The following is a 17,300-nucleotide window of genomic DNA, read 5'->3' on the forward strand; positions in this document are numbered from 1 at the left end:
ACTGTTCAAGCAACTCATCACTTGTGCTCATTAATTTATACAGAATCAAAAACTGTGGTTATGGAGTTGGCCCAGAGCACCGTCACAGCAGATGCCTCCCCGAAGCCTGCCAAGCCTGCCAGCCCCTGCTCACTCCTGCTCACAGCCTGCCAGGGCGGTACCCGAGGCTCTCTCAATGATCAGGCTTTCTGCTCTCATAAGCTCTCAAGACTAAAGCAACCTGATACGGTGGAAAAAAGAGCATTAGAAAATGAAAACCGATTGAGAAAGTTACAAAATTCCCAGGCACTTGCTATGCTGCGCACGGAGAGCGTCACGAGGCTGGGCACCGATGAGCTGCCTTACCGTGAAAAACACCAGGAGAGAAGCGGAACACGGTAAACTTTTGAAAATGACATTCTGGAAAGTCTATTTGCCATCGCAAAAATAATGATTTTAGTTGTGTAGAAGACAAGCAAATGCTTGTCCTAACATGTTCCTAGAAATGGTTTTCTAATTTTAACCTTGTGCTAAAATGGCAAAGCGTGTGATATTACTGGTAATGCTCTGGCCGGCGTCTTACGTTAACATTTTGTGAAATTATTTTTTTCCACAGCACTAGGAGCCCTAAATCGCAAATAGAATTGGTCCTAATGTACAACAATGATTAATCTGTACAGTTTTTCACAGTTTAAAAATGCTCTAACCATGCGGTTGAGATAATGAGCCACACTAAAAGTCTCTGTGCCCGATCGTTGTTCAGAAGGCCCCAGTGGCTGAGTCCATACTAATCGGTTTCCAGTCTCTGAAAATAATTGCCACTAATGAGCTCCCCCACGACAATGGCCAGCCACGTCGTTGGAACTGAAGAACCAATCCTTCCAGAAGAACCCGAGTCACTCTCACCTCGCTGCATTACAACGACGGCCTTTCATAATGAGAGCAATGGCGTGTTCTCTGTCTCACATCTCACTCAGCAAACCCACTCTCTCTTCATTTACATTTCTTCACTTCTTTTCTTACCATTTATACGCATCTCGCTGGGTCAGGGAGAAGAGTCAGATCCCCTCTGCAAGCTGGCAGGTGGTCTTCAGCACTCATTATTACTACGAAGAGCAGCCTCGCTCTTCACAGACACTCCACGGGCTTTGGAGGACCCAATCCTTGACCTGCCCCTTGCTGTCTAAACCTCCACGGTGTCCCCGGAAACATCTGCCTTTGATCAGCAGCTGCTTGTGCACCTGAGTCTCTCCTGGAGTTTGTGCCATTCCAGCTCCTGCCTGCACACAGGCCTTGCTCTCCAGGGTCTCGGCTTCCTCTCTTCGATGCGGATTCTTTCTAACCCCACCCTCTCATGGAAGGGTGGAAGATGGACAGCAGTCCTTCCCCATGACCTTCACCGACTCTTCCCTCCTCCTCCCCCTGTGAATCCCTGGGGCCTCTAAGGCTCTCTGCCCCTCTCCTACAGCACCACCGAGTGTCTTCCGGGTCATCCTTCCCAAACCATGCTTTGTTCAAACTGTCGTTCGTCTTTCCATTTCTCCTACGAATCCCATCATCACAAGGACCTAGCTGCACTTACCTTCTCACATCCCCACTCCGTGCTTCTACTGCCTTTGCACAAGTTACCCCACCACCTTGTACTGCCGACCCAACTCAACACTGCTAACATCAACTCCACCATTTTCTTCCTCTGGCTCTTCCTGGCTTCGCTCTTCCTGGCTTCACTCTTCCCAGACCCAGTGTTTCTGAGGCCTGTGGCAATCACCACTCCTCGGAAAATACCCGATCTCTCTTACTTGCCAAATTCCTAGCCCCAGGGGACAACCACCAGGGACTCCGTGCAGGCCGTGGGCGCTGAATACTCGTGGGGGACAGCAAGCAGCCTCCTCCACCAAGAACCCTATTTCCTGCACATCCATCCACGGGGCTGTGCCCGGCCTGCTGAGACCAGCCGTGTATTCTGTCTCCAGACCACACTCCCTCAAACCCGCTCCTCCACCGTCGCTCTCAACACGTGACCGTATCTCAACATTTGGGGGGAACAATTTACGAATGCATGGAAAGGAACTCGGGGATGCTTTCAGTTGGCCTACAAACAAAGCCACCTACATTTTCAGCGATTTCCTCCCTTTCTAGTAAGAAAGGCACGTGTGTTTTCCTGTAGGTGTGGATGTTCTGCGGGGGGAGAGGACACCATGAGTTCAAAGGCCCTGAATTTAAAAGGGGCTCGGCAGGCCTGAGTTACACAGGAAGGTCATCGTGGTTGGGCAGAGTGGGGTGTGGAGTGTGGGATCAGGTCCCATGGCCTGCTCTCTGCAGGGAGTGAGCCTCCGTCACTATGATATCGTGGTAGGAGCAGACAGAGATGTGACCTGATTTACCTGTCAGAGATCACCATGGCTGCGCTGTGCAGACCAGCAGACGGGGGTGTGGGAGAAGCAGGAAGACCAATCAGAAGGTGACTCAAAGCGGTGTCCCGGTGTGGGGCGGTGCTAAGTGAGGTGTTTTCTGTGTTCCACAAATCACAGACACAAACTGCCACTTACTACAAACCCTTCAATGGCAAGCCATGGACTCATTGGGCCTTCCCCTGCCTGGGGCTGTGCTCAAAGGCCTCTTTTTGTAACCCTCCATGAGACACATAAATATTTCACGTGCTCTGCAGAAACTATACACAAAAGAATCGATCCTGAAACCTGCAGACCCGCAGGAATGCTGCAGGTAAGTAAAATCCTCTAGTTCCCCCGCTAGCCAGAACAACACACACACATACACACACACACACACACCACCCCCACACACACTCCACACACACATCCACACCCACAAACCCACATACCACATAAACACTCACACCACATACTCACACCACACACACACACCCCCCACACACTACATACCACATAAACACACACACCACACACACCACATACACACACACTCCACACACACACACACCCACAAACCCACATACCACATAAACACTCACACCACATACCCACACCACACACAAACACCACACACACACTACATACCACATAAACACACACACCACACACACACTCCACACACACCACATACACACAGACTCCACACACACACACAACCACAAACCCACATACCACATAAACACACACACACCCCACACAGCACATAAATACACACACCATACACACATACACACCACATACCACATAAACACACACACCACACACTCCACGCACACCCACACCCTACACACCATACACACATACACACCACATACCACATAAACACACACACCACACACACACTCCACACACACACCCACACCCACAAACCCACATACCACATAAACACTCACACCACATACCCACACCACACACACATCCCACACACCACATACCACATAAACACACACACCACACACACTCCACACATACCACATACACACACACTCCACACACACCCCCCCCACAAACCCACACACCACATAAACACACACACATCCCACATAGCACATAAATACACACACCATACACACATACACACCACATACTACATAAACACACACACCACACACACACTCCACACACACCCACACCACACACACACCCCACACACCATACACACATATACACCACATACCACATAAACACACACACCACACACACACTCCACACACACCCACACCACATAGCCACACCACACACACACACCCCACACACCACATAAATACACCACACACACTCCACACTACATACACACACCACACACACATTCACACCACATACCACATAAACACACACACCAGACGCACACACACCCACACACACACCCATGCAACACACCACATAAAAACACACACCACACACATACACACACCCCACACACCACATACACACCACACACAAACACCATGCACATCACATAAACACACATACCACATAAACACACCACACACACCACACACATACACACACCACACACACATACCACACACCCTCACACCATACACATATACACACAACATGCACAACACACATATACCACACACACCACATAAACACACACACCACACACACACCACACATACCACACACATACACATACCACACATACTCCCCACACACATACACACCACACATATACACACACACACCACACACATACCACACATACCATACACACCCCTACATACCATGCACATAAACACACACACACCCCACACACCACATAAATACACACACCACACACACATACACACCACATACCACATAAACACACACACCACACACACTCCACACACACACCCCACACACCACATAAATACACCACACACACCCCACACACCACATAAATACACACACCACACACACATACACACCACATACCACATGCACACACACACCACATGCACACACACCCACACACACACCCATGCCACACACCACATAAATACACCACACACCCCACACACCACATAAATACACACACCACACACACATACACACCACATACCACATAAACACACACACCACACACACTCCACACACACACCCCACACACCACATAAATACACCACACACACCCCACACACCACATAAATACACACACCACACACACATACACACCACATACCACATAAACACACACACCACATGCACACACACCCACACACACACCCATGCCACACACCACATAAACACACACACATATTCACACACCCCCACACACCACATACACACCACGCACCCAAACACCACGCACACCACATAAACACACCACACACATACACACACCACACACACATACCACACACCCTCACACCATACACATATACACACAACATGCACAACACACACATACCACACACACCACATAAACACACACACCACACACACATACCCACACCACACATACCACACATACTCCCCACACACATATGCACACCACACATATACACACACACACCACAAACATACCACACACACCATACACACCCCTACATACCATGCACATAAACACATACACACCACACACAACCACATACAACACACACATACCACACACACCACACACACCACATACACGCACTACACCATGCCTACACACATGCCACACACACACACACCACACACATACACACGTACACACACAGCATTACCTTAACAAAGTTTGCATTTTGTTGAGAAAAGAACCATTGTTTGGGCTACATTTTTTTTATGCCTAAGTTTGTGCTTCTAAATTTAGCTCCAAAACTTGAATAAAAATATAAATAAAAAAAAAAACCAAGAAAATAATTGTTAGTTTTGAGCCAGTTCTGTGTTAGGGCAATGCAACAACAAAACAAAAATCCCTAAAAACCTGTAATTTCAAAAACAGATGGAAAACAACAAAGACAGAAAGACTCGATTTCCTCTGAGGCTGCTGGTGAGATTCACAGCAGGAGCTCACAGTCTGCGAGGGACAGGAGCCCACAGCAGTAGCATCTTGCGCTGCTTATACGGGCTCAGCCTTTCAACAGTTTCCCAAGAACGTGGATCTATTATTTGATTTTCACAGTATTGTGAAACTGCATGCACTGTGCTGAGAGCTATGTGAAAACACACATTTCAAAAATCAGTGATGACCATTTTTGATAATCTCATGTAGTAAGAGTCACAGAGAGGCTGGCCTTATATTCGCCAAGAGTAACATGTCAGGGTGCTGACAAAACCATGTGGATCACCCCGGGATAAAGGGCTTGAAGTGATGCTGACAGGTGCAGGAAGCACTTCCGGGAAGTGCAGGGCAGCTTCTGGCCTCGGTGGGCCGGCTCTTCATCCACCGCCTTCTCAGAGAGCAGGAGAGAGACCTGCTGAAGGTGAGACTCACCTCCTACTGCGGCAGCAGCTACTGGACAGCAGGAAGGACAGCAGGCGGCAGTAGAAAAGCCACACACAGGCTCTGCTCTTCAGTTTGCCCCCTGAAGCCACCGCAGAGGGAGACAGAATTCCCTGTGATTCTGCTAGCCACCCTGATAAATGGGAATGTGCAAGGCCTTCGTCCCCGCAGAAAACACTTGCACCAACTGGTTCCCAGAGGTGGGCCCAGGAAAGGCTCTGTAGACACTGTAGAAAGAACCAGCCCAAGAGCATGAGAATCAGGAAACACAATTCCCTTAGCCACTGCCACTCCTGGACAAAGATTTCATCCCTTCTTGAAATGAAGAAGGGGTGGCAGTAAAAATCAGGACCGTATTATAACACTAGCTACATTTCCTGCAACATAGAAACTCATAGACTCAGAATTGGCTGGGTGCAGTGGTTCACTCCTGTAATCCCAGCATTTTGGGAAGCAGAGGTGGGTGGATCACCTGAGGTAAGTAGTTTGAGACCAGCTGGGCCAATAGGTGAAACCCTGTCTCTACCAAAAAAAAAAAGAAGTTTGCCACATGTGGTGGCAGGTGCCTGTAATCTTAGGTTGAGATGGGAGAATCTCTTGAACTTGGGAGAAGAAGGTTGCAGTGAGCTGAGATTATGCCACTGCATTCCAGCCCAGGAGACACCATCAAAAAAGAAACTAATATACTCAGGATACCTGAATTGATTTGTAGCAGTTATAGTTCAGTCCACAGTATGGGTTCAATAATTTATAGCTCAATCCCTTACATTACATCTGTAAAATCTCAAGTTATTTTTTTTTAATTAATTAAGCTATAGATAAAGGGTAACTTGACATGATGGGTGCACAGAAGATTCTGGAATGTAGTTGGGGTTCACCTCAACCAAACAGGCTTGACCAGGATTATCCACATTAGGGTGTTCTTCAAGCTTTACATGGATTATAAATTTCAGTCCCTTAGAGAGCAAAATGTGTGCTATTAACTCACTATGATGGCAGGAAAAGAGTAGAAACCTATCAAATGTGAAAACTGCTTCTAGCTCCTGCCTATGAAAAGCTCAGCAGCAAACCATCTTCTCCTGGGACTGAGCAGAGCCCATCTCTAAGGTTGGGATCTGGGCCCTGTTGACACCCACACGGTGACCTTGGAAGCAGACCCCTCCCCAGGTGACTCTGAGAAGCAATTGCAGCCAGGATGTCACCTTGACAGCAGCCTTCTTTAGAGAAGACGTTGAATGCAAGGATCCTGCTCACTTGAGTCCAGATTTCTGACCAGCAGAAGCTGGGATGATACATGTCGCTTGTGTTCAGCTGCTGTGTGTTGGGATAATTTGCCATGCAGTGACAGGGAACTCAAACGGATGCATTTCTCTGTTGCAGTCATATAAATAGTTTATAAACAGATCAGCATATCAACCCTTTTACTGACTGAATGACTGTGATGGACTGAGATTTTAGGGACACAAATCTTAAAATTTGAGCAGATTTTGGACAGAATTTTATTTGGAGCAGAATGATGCTCCACTGGCAATCATCCAGCTACGAACAGTCATCTCAACAATTCCTTCAAATACTGCAATGAAATTCTTCACAAATCTTCAGAGACTCTTTCAGAAATGATTTTTCAAGAAGGAATATTTTTCTCTTGCCTCTTTGAATGTTACGAACTGTATTAATATTTTTAAATAATCTAAGATGGTGCATTTTATATTCTTGTTCCCTCTCCTCAAAGAGATTTGGAAACATTTCATATTTGTCAAATGTATCTCAGTATGAAAAAGCATGGCTGCTCTCACTAGATATGTTTGTTTTAAGGTCATTTTTCTTCGTTAGTATAGTTACAGTTAATACAGTTTTGAAATTAAAAATAAAAAGTCCTATTTCTCCAATGTCTAATTTAGTTTCAAGAGAACATTCAGAAACTGTACATTAAGAAATGTTATGAAATTTTATGAATATTTAGCAAATGTCTCTTTGGAGCAGGAGTGATCTTTTGAGATAAAATAAGATGCTGTGAATAAGCACACATTGAAAACTATAATGCTGGGTCCGCAGAAATCTAAACACAATACTATGTATTATTTTCTCCATTTCAGACACACTATGGCCTATATGTGTCTGACGCTTAGAGAAAGGAAAACAGGGTTTGCTCTTCCTCAAATTTACTTGATAACTGATAGTTTGAATACTTTTTTAAGGGACACTTTTGAGGCTCTCAATAAAACATGGAGTTGGCATAGTTAAGATGAGCTGATTTGTGTGTGTTTAAGGATGCTGGCCAAGCTATACATTTAGTAATATTAAAAGAGTTTAGTAAGAAAAAGTATGCTAATTAGTATGATCCCACATTTCCAGAATAAACATGGAAAATTATTAGGGTATTTCACAACTGAGGTATTTTCCTTCTATTACATAGTTTGTGCATTTGATAGAATTTCAAGAACTTGGATTATATCTTGGGATAGTGCTAAGGGGTTCAGAGAGAAGACACAGCACAAATATATTTGCTCAATACCAAATGTACACAGATGGTCCTGTGCTGGCTCCTCACGGGTGGGGGTAGATAGGAGATAAAAAGACCTGTCCCTGTCTTTGAGTATCTGACAATATAAAAATGGACAAATTAAATTAGTCTACGCCAAACAACTGGGAAATGATACAACAGTGCAATTAGTCTGAATAAATGAGAAGAAGAGATACCCAATGCATATTCTAAAAGTTAAACATCTTTCCTTCCACTCTTATTCTCAGGATGTTGCTATACTATTTGTATCTAAACTCTTTAACAATCTGTACTTGTTCACTCATTTCTCTCACCATCCATGCTGTGCTGGAAAGCTCTGACTCACTTCTACTTGAGCCCCTGCCGAGGCAGCTGATTTCATGTGGGCATCCATCAACTTCATTCCAATGCAATTGGACAGAGCCTCAAATCTGGCCCTGGGTATACACACGGAATGACTCTGTGCTCAAACACATACACACTAGAAGTGTGGGAGAGCTGACACTGGGTGGCCCTTCGCCACTGAGGGACAGAAGCCCAGGGTCTCCCAGGAAGATGGCTCCAAGATGCATTGCCTAAGGCTTGCTGGGTTGCTCAAGCAAACATAGCTGGTGAGCATCGGAATGAGCCCTGGAATCTAGGATTATCTGACTTCCAAGTCTGCTGTCTTTGGGCAGGCAACAAAGAGAAGCAGAGGTTGGAGAGATTATAATTATCCTGATGCAATGTGAAATATTTGGATTTTATTTTATTTTTGAGATGGAGTCTCACTCAGCCCCCCCAGTCTGGAGTGCAATGGCGCATTCTTGGCCCACTGCAACCTCCGCCTCTCAGGTTCAAGAGATTCTCCAGCCTCAGCCTCCCAAGTAGCTGGGATTAAAGGCATGCACCACTAAGTCCAGCTAATTTTTTTGTATTTTTAGTAGAGATGGGGTTTCACCATGTTGGCCAGGCTGGTCTCAAACTCCTGACCTCAGGTAATCTGCCCACCTGGGCCTCTCAAAATACTGGGATTACAGGTGTGAGCCACTGCGCCCATGCCTTGGATTCTTCTTAGTGCAGTGGTAACCCAATATACCAAAATTTCATTGCAAATGAAACATATACTTAAATAAATGAAAGATATTCAGTAATTGGATAGTTGCTTTATACTAAAACATTATTGTAATAGTCTTTTTAATGAAAAGTTGAGTTGGTTCACATAAATAAGTTGTACTAGCTGTCTTTGAGATATACACATAAGAATATATTGGGAATGAATCCAAATAAAAAATTTCTAGTTTCCTTATAATTAGAGTGGAACCACATGTTGTAATAACCACTCGGAAAGTCCTGTGTAACCATCATGAGAATGTCAAGAACTTCAGGAAACTTATCTGTTTAACTAAAGTTCTCAAATTTATTTCAATATGGAACCATTAATTGTTTTAAAAGAATACCGATGGATAATATAATATTATTGATCATACTATTAATACAGTACTAGCAACAATAATTACTGATACTAAATACTGATTAGGAAGTCCTGGTCTATTCCACTTATTCCAGATCACAGACCTAGACTCTTCTGTTGAAACTCACCTTCCTTTTCTAAAATTACTTACATTTTAGTTTATCTAGTTAGGAAGATCTTCCTAAAATCTAACTCCAAATTCCCCTGCATCATCCCAACCTTTTTCCCTTATGATTTTTCCTCCAGAAGAACAGAGAATAGTTGGTTGAATAGTCATGTGTACAGTAACTGCTTGGTAGTGAAAACTATTAAGAATTACTTATTTCATTGAGGTTAAAAGTATTTGTTTCTATAGACTTTTTTATGTTTTCAACATTTTATCATTTTTATAGTTTTCTAAATACACTTCAAACTTTGCAGGTTTTCCTTCAGTTAAGAAAACAAGCTGAAGAGTCGTACTCCAGAATGAATGCTGTCCAGTGAGAAAGGGTTATTTCAAGGTTCCTGTTTACAGCCAGTGCTCTACATGGTGAAGACTCATCTTTAGCAAAATGATCTCCATCAAAATGGTTTCAGGGATCCCAGGGCAGTCTTTCAAACAGAGCACTGGGAAGCAGAAGAAATTGGTGGAGAATTGTATCATGCACAGAACCACAGAACCACTGACAAGAGCATGCCTCTTCCAATCACATTGGTGTGAGAACCCCTCTGTCACATTCTGGAGAACAAATACGCCGCTTTGTTTTGAGGCTGCTAGGAGCAGAATTCTCACTACCTTTATCCCACTGTTGGGGTGTTCCAATGATTAAAAGATTCTCTGGGAAGACAGCCTGAAATCAATCTGTCTTTCTAGGCTTTTCTCACTCAGGCGTTAGCTGTACCTCCTGGGGCAACCCAGAACACAACCATGAAAGCCTTTCAAATATCTGCTAACATTTTTCTTTTATATGGGGGTGGAGATTATACTTTTGGTGGTTTTCAAGGGTGATGAAGGAAGCTGAAATAGTCTATGATCTGTGAACATCACACCCAGGTGCCTGAAGCTGAAAGAGGCAATTTTAAGGCCGTGTCTACGTAATGCAGAGTCCCAAGCCTTTTAGAATGTCAAGTTCACCAACTAATCCCACTCAAAGAGATAAAGATGCCCAATTGTTTCAAAGAATTTGGATGGAAAAAATAAAAACTTTTATAGAATGGATGTTTAAAAATGGAAAAATGGAAGACTGAAATGCAATCCAAAATATCTGTAGTTAGAAGAATAAGGTTGAAATCTCCAATAATCTAGTTGTCCAATCAACTTCTAAGAGAAACTTTACAAATTCAGAAATGAACTTGCATTTTCATGTAAACCAATACCCCAGCTTTCCCAGTGGATATAAACCAAAAAGTCTGCCCCTCTCATGCCAGAGAAGATTCTCTCAAACCTACCATAGAGCCATTCTGCCCTGAATCAAAATGCAGGAATCATTATACCTCACAGAAGCATCAAGAACCTCTAACTCGAATGGTCTCAGAAATGCTCAGAACTGCTCAGAACCTCTAATTCGAATGGTCTCAGAACGGCAGTAGTAGACTCTATATTTTATTTGCCAGAGAGTAAAGTTCTTAAAACACACAATTCTAAAGTTGCTTATCTCTTACAAACTGAACATCATCTTCAATTATATAAATTTCACCTTCTAGCTTATTTAAAATTCAAGAGCCAAAATGAAATTTGAAATACCAGCATGCTAAATGAAAAAAGAAGGAGGAGGAGATGAAGGAGGAGAAGGAGTAGGAGGAGGAGGAGGAGGTGGAGGAAGAGGAGGAGATGGAGGAAGAGGAGGAGGTGGAGGAGGAGGAGGAGGTGGAGGAGGTGGAGGAGGTGGAGGAGGAGGAGGAGGAGGAGGAGGAGGTGGAGGAGGTGGAGGAAGAGGAGGAGGAGGAGGAGGAGGTGGAGGAAGAGGAGGAGGAGGAGGAGGAGGAGGAGGAGGTGGAGGAGGTGGAGGAAGAGGAGGAGGAGGAGGAGGAGGTGGAGGAGGTGGAGGAAGAGGAGGAGGAGGAGGAGGAGGTGGAGGAGGAGGAGGAGGAGGAGGAGGCGAGGAGGAGGTGGAGGAGGAGGAAGACCCTGGCTTAGGGAGTTTTAGACTCCTGCTAAAGCACAGCGAGATTTTACAGAAAACACTGGTGAGATTTTATGGCAGGCTCATGTACACGGGAAGTGCTGAAATATATATGCATTTATGGAATGGAAGTGATAGCTTCAGCTCTTCACCAGAACACTACGATGGCCAGGAGATAATGAGCATATCATCTCAGTTTAAGGAGAACCCCAGGTGCTTTTTGTTCTTAGGATAAACTTTACCGTTTCATTGAAAAAATGGCCAGAAAAATAATTGCACAAAAGGGCATGGATTCGTGTCTATGAAGAGACAAGTTCTCACCATCTTCCTAAGAAAAGTCTATGAAAAAGCCTCTAAAGTATGTGACCTTTTTCCCCTGCCAAGCAGATTTTTATACCTTTCCTCCCTCCTAGATGGCAGTATGATATGCAAAAGAGACTTCCAGGATGCACGAAATATTTCAGGATTCAAAGATCACTAAGTATAGAAGATTCAAGGATATATACTTAATGAGACATTCGCATAAAGAAACAATTCTTTTGTAGGCAGAAAAGGATAATACTCACTGGTTCCACGTTGTACGAAAAAAGTGCATACTCTCTATCTGGAGATATTTCGTATCTGATGGCTCTTAATGATTCCTAAAAGAAAAAATAGACAAAGGATTTTAAAGCGTTACATATAACAAGTCAGAATTTTGTAATGAAATTGTGTCTGCTGGTGCCATTTTCGAAATGAATTAGCTATTAAAATGGCTATCTCCTTTCTTTGTTAGCTAAACAATATTTAGCTAATTGATGTTTTTTCACATTTTATTTGTATTTTTTTTTCAAATTTCAGCAAAACATACTTATTGCACTTACTGAGACAAATCAATAGAAATAAGTAATAAAGGCTGGGTGCGGTGGCTCATGCCTGTAATCCCAGTACTTTGGGAAGCCAAGGTGGGTGAATCACCTGAGGTCAGGAGTTCAAGACCAGCCTGGCCAACATGGTGAAACCCCATCTCTACAAAAAAAGAAAAAAAAAAAAATTAGCCAAGTGTGGTGGCACATAGTCTCAGATACTTGGGAGGCTGAGGCGTGAGAATTGCTTGAACTCAGGAGACGGAGGTTGCAGTGAGCTGAGATCAGGCCATTGCACTCCAGCCTGGACAATAAAAGTGAAACTTTTGTCTCAGAAAGAAAAAAAGAATAAAGAAGAAAGAAAGAAGGAAGCATTAAAAAGTAAACTTTTCTACAAGACTCTTAACCTTATATGTTTAAAAACCTTCTTCTCATTCATTCTTAGAAGCACGTCATAAGCAGAGTTGTTACTGGAATAGAATTTCATTATACATGTTATTTTGCAACTTGCTCTTTCTCCAACATGGGCATCCCTACAAGGCAGGAGATAGAAGACCAACTATGACTTTTTCCTTCAAATTTCTTCATAGTACAAACGTCATCCCACGTAAATGATACCATCAATTGTGCTGTTTTCTATCTGCCCCTGCCCTCCGCACTGCAAGCACGCTGCTACACAGATACCCACACCCACCCTCAGAGCCCCCATTGCTGACCTGGAGGACATCACTCTATGTATGCTCAGGCAGCCACATGAAATCACAGAGAGAGCTGACGTGGTTAGAAACGACATCATGTTGCACACCTCTACACCTTAGTCTTCTCATGCAGCGATATCTTAGGGAAATACTCCAAGGACTCGGGTTCCTTTCATTGAGTAGTGATCTTTAAAGATTTCATAATATCCCAGGATGCACCTCTTGGGAAATACTTTAATTCACTCACTCAATTCTCACCAAAGCAAGACAATCTATTCTTGTTATTTATGGTAGCTTTGTTCTCTAAAGTCATCCTGAATACTAGTGCATGTGGAACTGGTGGATATTGAACCCTAGCTTCTGGGAGACACTCAAGGTTAGGTTCCTTTGAACCTCTGGTCACAACATTTTAGTCAAATAGATAACCTTGTTTTATGTGTCTTCTTTTTCTTTTTTTTTTTGAAATGGAGTCTCTGTTGCCAGGCTGGAGTGCAGTGACATGATCTCAGCTCACTGCAACATCTGACTCCCTGGTTCAAGTGATTCTCCTGCCTCAGCCTCCTGAGTAGCTGGGACTATAGGCACGTTCCACTGAGCCCCGCTAATTTTTGTATTTTTAGTGGAGATGGGGCTTCACCATGTTGGCCAGGATAGTCTCGATCTCCTGACCTCGTGATCCCCCTGCCTTGACCTCCAAAAGTGCTGGGATTACAGGGGTGAGCCACCACGCCCAGCCTATGTGTCTTTCTTTTTAAAGACATCTTATTGAATAATATTATTGATTCAGAAACACTAGACTCATGGCCCACAGCATAGGACTTATGCCTACGCAAAGCTTATCTCAAAGATGCGTCTTCTCCATAAGGTGCTCCCAGCCTTCTTGCACTTAGGAACACGAGACAGTACTTCCTCCCTATGCCTGGGGCTGGCTTTCAACAGTGAGATCACCAGTGTAAAGCACAAACATGCAAAAAATGGAGTGCAAAATAGAACAACAGAAAAGGACAGTCGTTCACAGCAGGAGAGTTGAAACAAGAAAGCAGAATAGTGCTTTGATCTGCTGCCGCTGGGAATGCCAACATTGGACAACGCAAATATTTTGCCACAATGTCTGAGAACACAGGCAAAGGGGTTGTGATCAGCACCTCGGGGCTCACTAATACATTCGGTCACAGGGGTGAATTTGGCAATACAGAAGCTGTGCATCATGAGAAGAGATTATAAGCATTTCCAGCGAGCTGCTACTGAACAATGTTGTAATAAAGACCCTGAGCCACATCTTGGTCAATGTGTGTATGATTTTCACATTTTTGTATAGGATAGATATCCAAGGGTGAAATGGACAACTTACAAGTCTTAAAATTAAATAGGTATTGCCAAATTGCTTTTTGAAAATGTTTTTGGAACGTGCACTCCCACTGCAGATGTATGAATGGGTGTTTTCTTCCCTTCTCTGGACGCACAGGTGCTTCTTCTTCAATTTTGACCCTCCTATATGTAAAGTGGTGCTCCATTGATATTTTACTTTCTGTTTCCTGCATATGGGCACATTTGATCCTTACTTACATGGTTTAGACAATGTTGATTTTTTTCTTTAGAAAACTATCCACTTCCCCTTGAAAATATTCTCCGTGCTTCCATTTTTCTCCCGTTCATTCTTAAACTCCCGCCTGTCATGCTCTCACCCTCACCAGTCGATCACAATTGCTCTTCTCAAGGTTATCAGAGACTCACTTTGCTAAATGTCATAATTTCTCAGCTGTCCTCTTGACACAGCTGAGCAGCCGCTCCTCCTCGAAGCCTGACTGTACCTGGCTTCCAGGGCACTCATCGCCTGCTTTTCTCCTACCTCCTTGCTGGTTCTTTTCACGCTATTTTGTGCTTTTTCCCATTTCCCTGCGCTCTGAATGTTGGTGTGCTGAAGGATTGATATTTGGGTCTCCTCACTCCTTAGGTGGTGTTACCCAGTGTCATGGTTCTAACACCCATCACCAGCTGAGGATTCCAACATTCATGTCTCCAGCCCAGACCACCTGAGCCTGCCTTGGACGTGGACTTGAACTTCAGACTTGTCTGGCCAACCGCCTCCCTGACATCTCGACTTGAGTGTCACATGGACACCTCAAGTCTATGGCAACAAGCCAAACCCCTTCTACTCCACTCCCACCCCTCTAGCTCCTGTAACCTTTTTCCTCTTCTCAGATAGTGGCAACCCCATTAGCTTGGGGAATAGCAGCAACCCCATTAGCTTGTTAGGCCAAACCCGTGGCTATCTTTTCTCTCTGTCCCTATGTTTTACACAGCCTACATCTAGGCGGTCAGAAAATACCATGGGTTTACCTTCAAAATAGGTTTGGAACCGTTTCTTCTCTTTCCCACCACCATTACCCTCATCTAATGTGTGTGCCTTCTTTTCTGAGGTACTGCAGTGGCCTTGTATCTGCTTTCCCAGGGGGTCAGTGCCGTCTCTCAAACATGTAAATTACATCCCTCCCTCGGGGACTACTCCCACAGCTTCCCATCTCACCTCTGGTAAACGCCGAAGTCCTGACTGGCCAGGCAACTCTGCTGGACCCAGTTCCCCTCAGCTCTCTGTGTCCATCTCCCATTATTTTCCCCGCTGTCCAGTCCCCTCCACTCCAGCCATGCCAGTCTCTGTCCGCCCTGGAGCAAGCCACGCACACGCCATTCACAAGGTCCTTGCACGCCCTCTTCTGCCTGATATGCTCTTGACCTTTCATTTATTTGGCTTTCTTCTCAAGGCAGCTTCTAAGTGAGGCCTTCCATGTCCTCCAATGGCTCATATATCTAGATATTAATAGCCATGCCTCCAACTTTTTACAACCCCTTTCTCTGATGTATTTCTCTAGATCTAAACATATTAACACTTGGTTTACATTTTTAACTCATTTATCTTAAATACTGCCTGTTTTCTTCATTAGAATGTAAACACCTTGAAAGGAAGATAGTTTTAATATTTAATTTCTCTCAGCAATGTTTTATAGTTTCGGTATACAGATTTTGCCCATATTTTGTTAAATTTATTCCCAAGTATTTACTATAACTGATGCTTTCTCTACATAAAAATACATGCATATTTTAATTTAAATGTCCAATTGTTTATTACTAATATGCACAATTCATTTGGGTATCTTGACCTTATTTTCTGTAGCACTGACAAATGTAATTATTTGTTCCAGCAGATATTTTTTGTATATTTCTTAAGAGTTTTCTCCAAAATCATATTTTCTGTGTATACAGGTTTTTCCTTTCTTTTCTAACTAGATGCTTTTTTATTTCTTTTGATTGCCTTATTGCCTTCTAGAGAACTGCCAGTATAATGCTGAGAAGTTGTGAGAGTGGACAGGCTTGCTTTGCTCCTAATCTTAAGGAGAAAGCCTTCATTCTTCTTCATTTACTGTGATATTTACAGTATTTTTAATAGATTCATTTTATCAGGTTAAAGATGTTCCTGTCTATTTCTAGTTTGCTCAGAGCTTTTATAATGAATGTGTGCTTTATTTTCTCAAACGCTTTTTCTGCATTTATTGAGATGATCACGTTGTTCCGTCTTTTAGTCTTAGTCTGTCAATATGGTGAGTTACATTGTTTAATTTCAAATGTTAAACCAACCTTGCATGCTGGGATAAGCTATTTGACCATGCTGTATTATAACTTTTATATATTGTTGGACTAATTTACTAATATTTTGTTTAGGATTTTCGCATCTGTGTTCATGAGGGAAAGTCATGTATGGTTTTATTTTCTTTTAACTTCTTTATTTGGTTTTCATTTCAGTGTAATACTGGCCTAAGCAATGGAATTGGGAAATATGTCTTCCTTCTCTTCTAT

General features: G+C 43.5%; 1 protein-coding gene across 4 annotated transcripts in view; it reads right to left on the reverse strand.

Annotated features, from left to right (window-relative positions):
* The window catches only part of DPP6 (dipeptidyl peptidase like 6), a 1,158,816-nt gene that overhangs the window by 302,838 nt on the left and 838,678 nt on the right, over positions 1-17,300 (reverse strand). For all 4 annotated transcript variants that reach the window (XM_078343379.1, XM_035255081.3, XM_035255078.3 and 1 more), the window contains exon 5: positions 12,472-12,546. In XM_078343379.1, coding sequence (XP_078199505.1) covers positions 12,472-12,546 — 75 coding nt within the window. The remainder of the gene's footprint in view (positions 1-12,471; positions 12,547-17,300) is intronic.

The sequence above is a fragment of the Callithrix jacchus genome, chromosome 11, assembly GCF_049354715.1.
Source record: "Callithrix jacchus isolate 240 chromosome 11, calJac240_pri, whole genome shotgun sequence".
Lineage (NCBI taxonomy): Eukaryota > Metazoa > Chordata > Mammalia > Primates > Cebidae > Callithrix > Callithrix jacchus.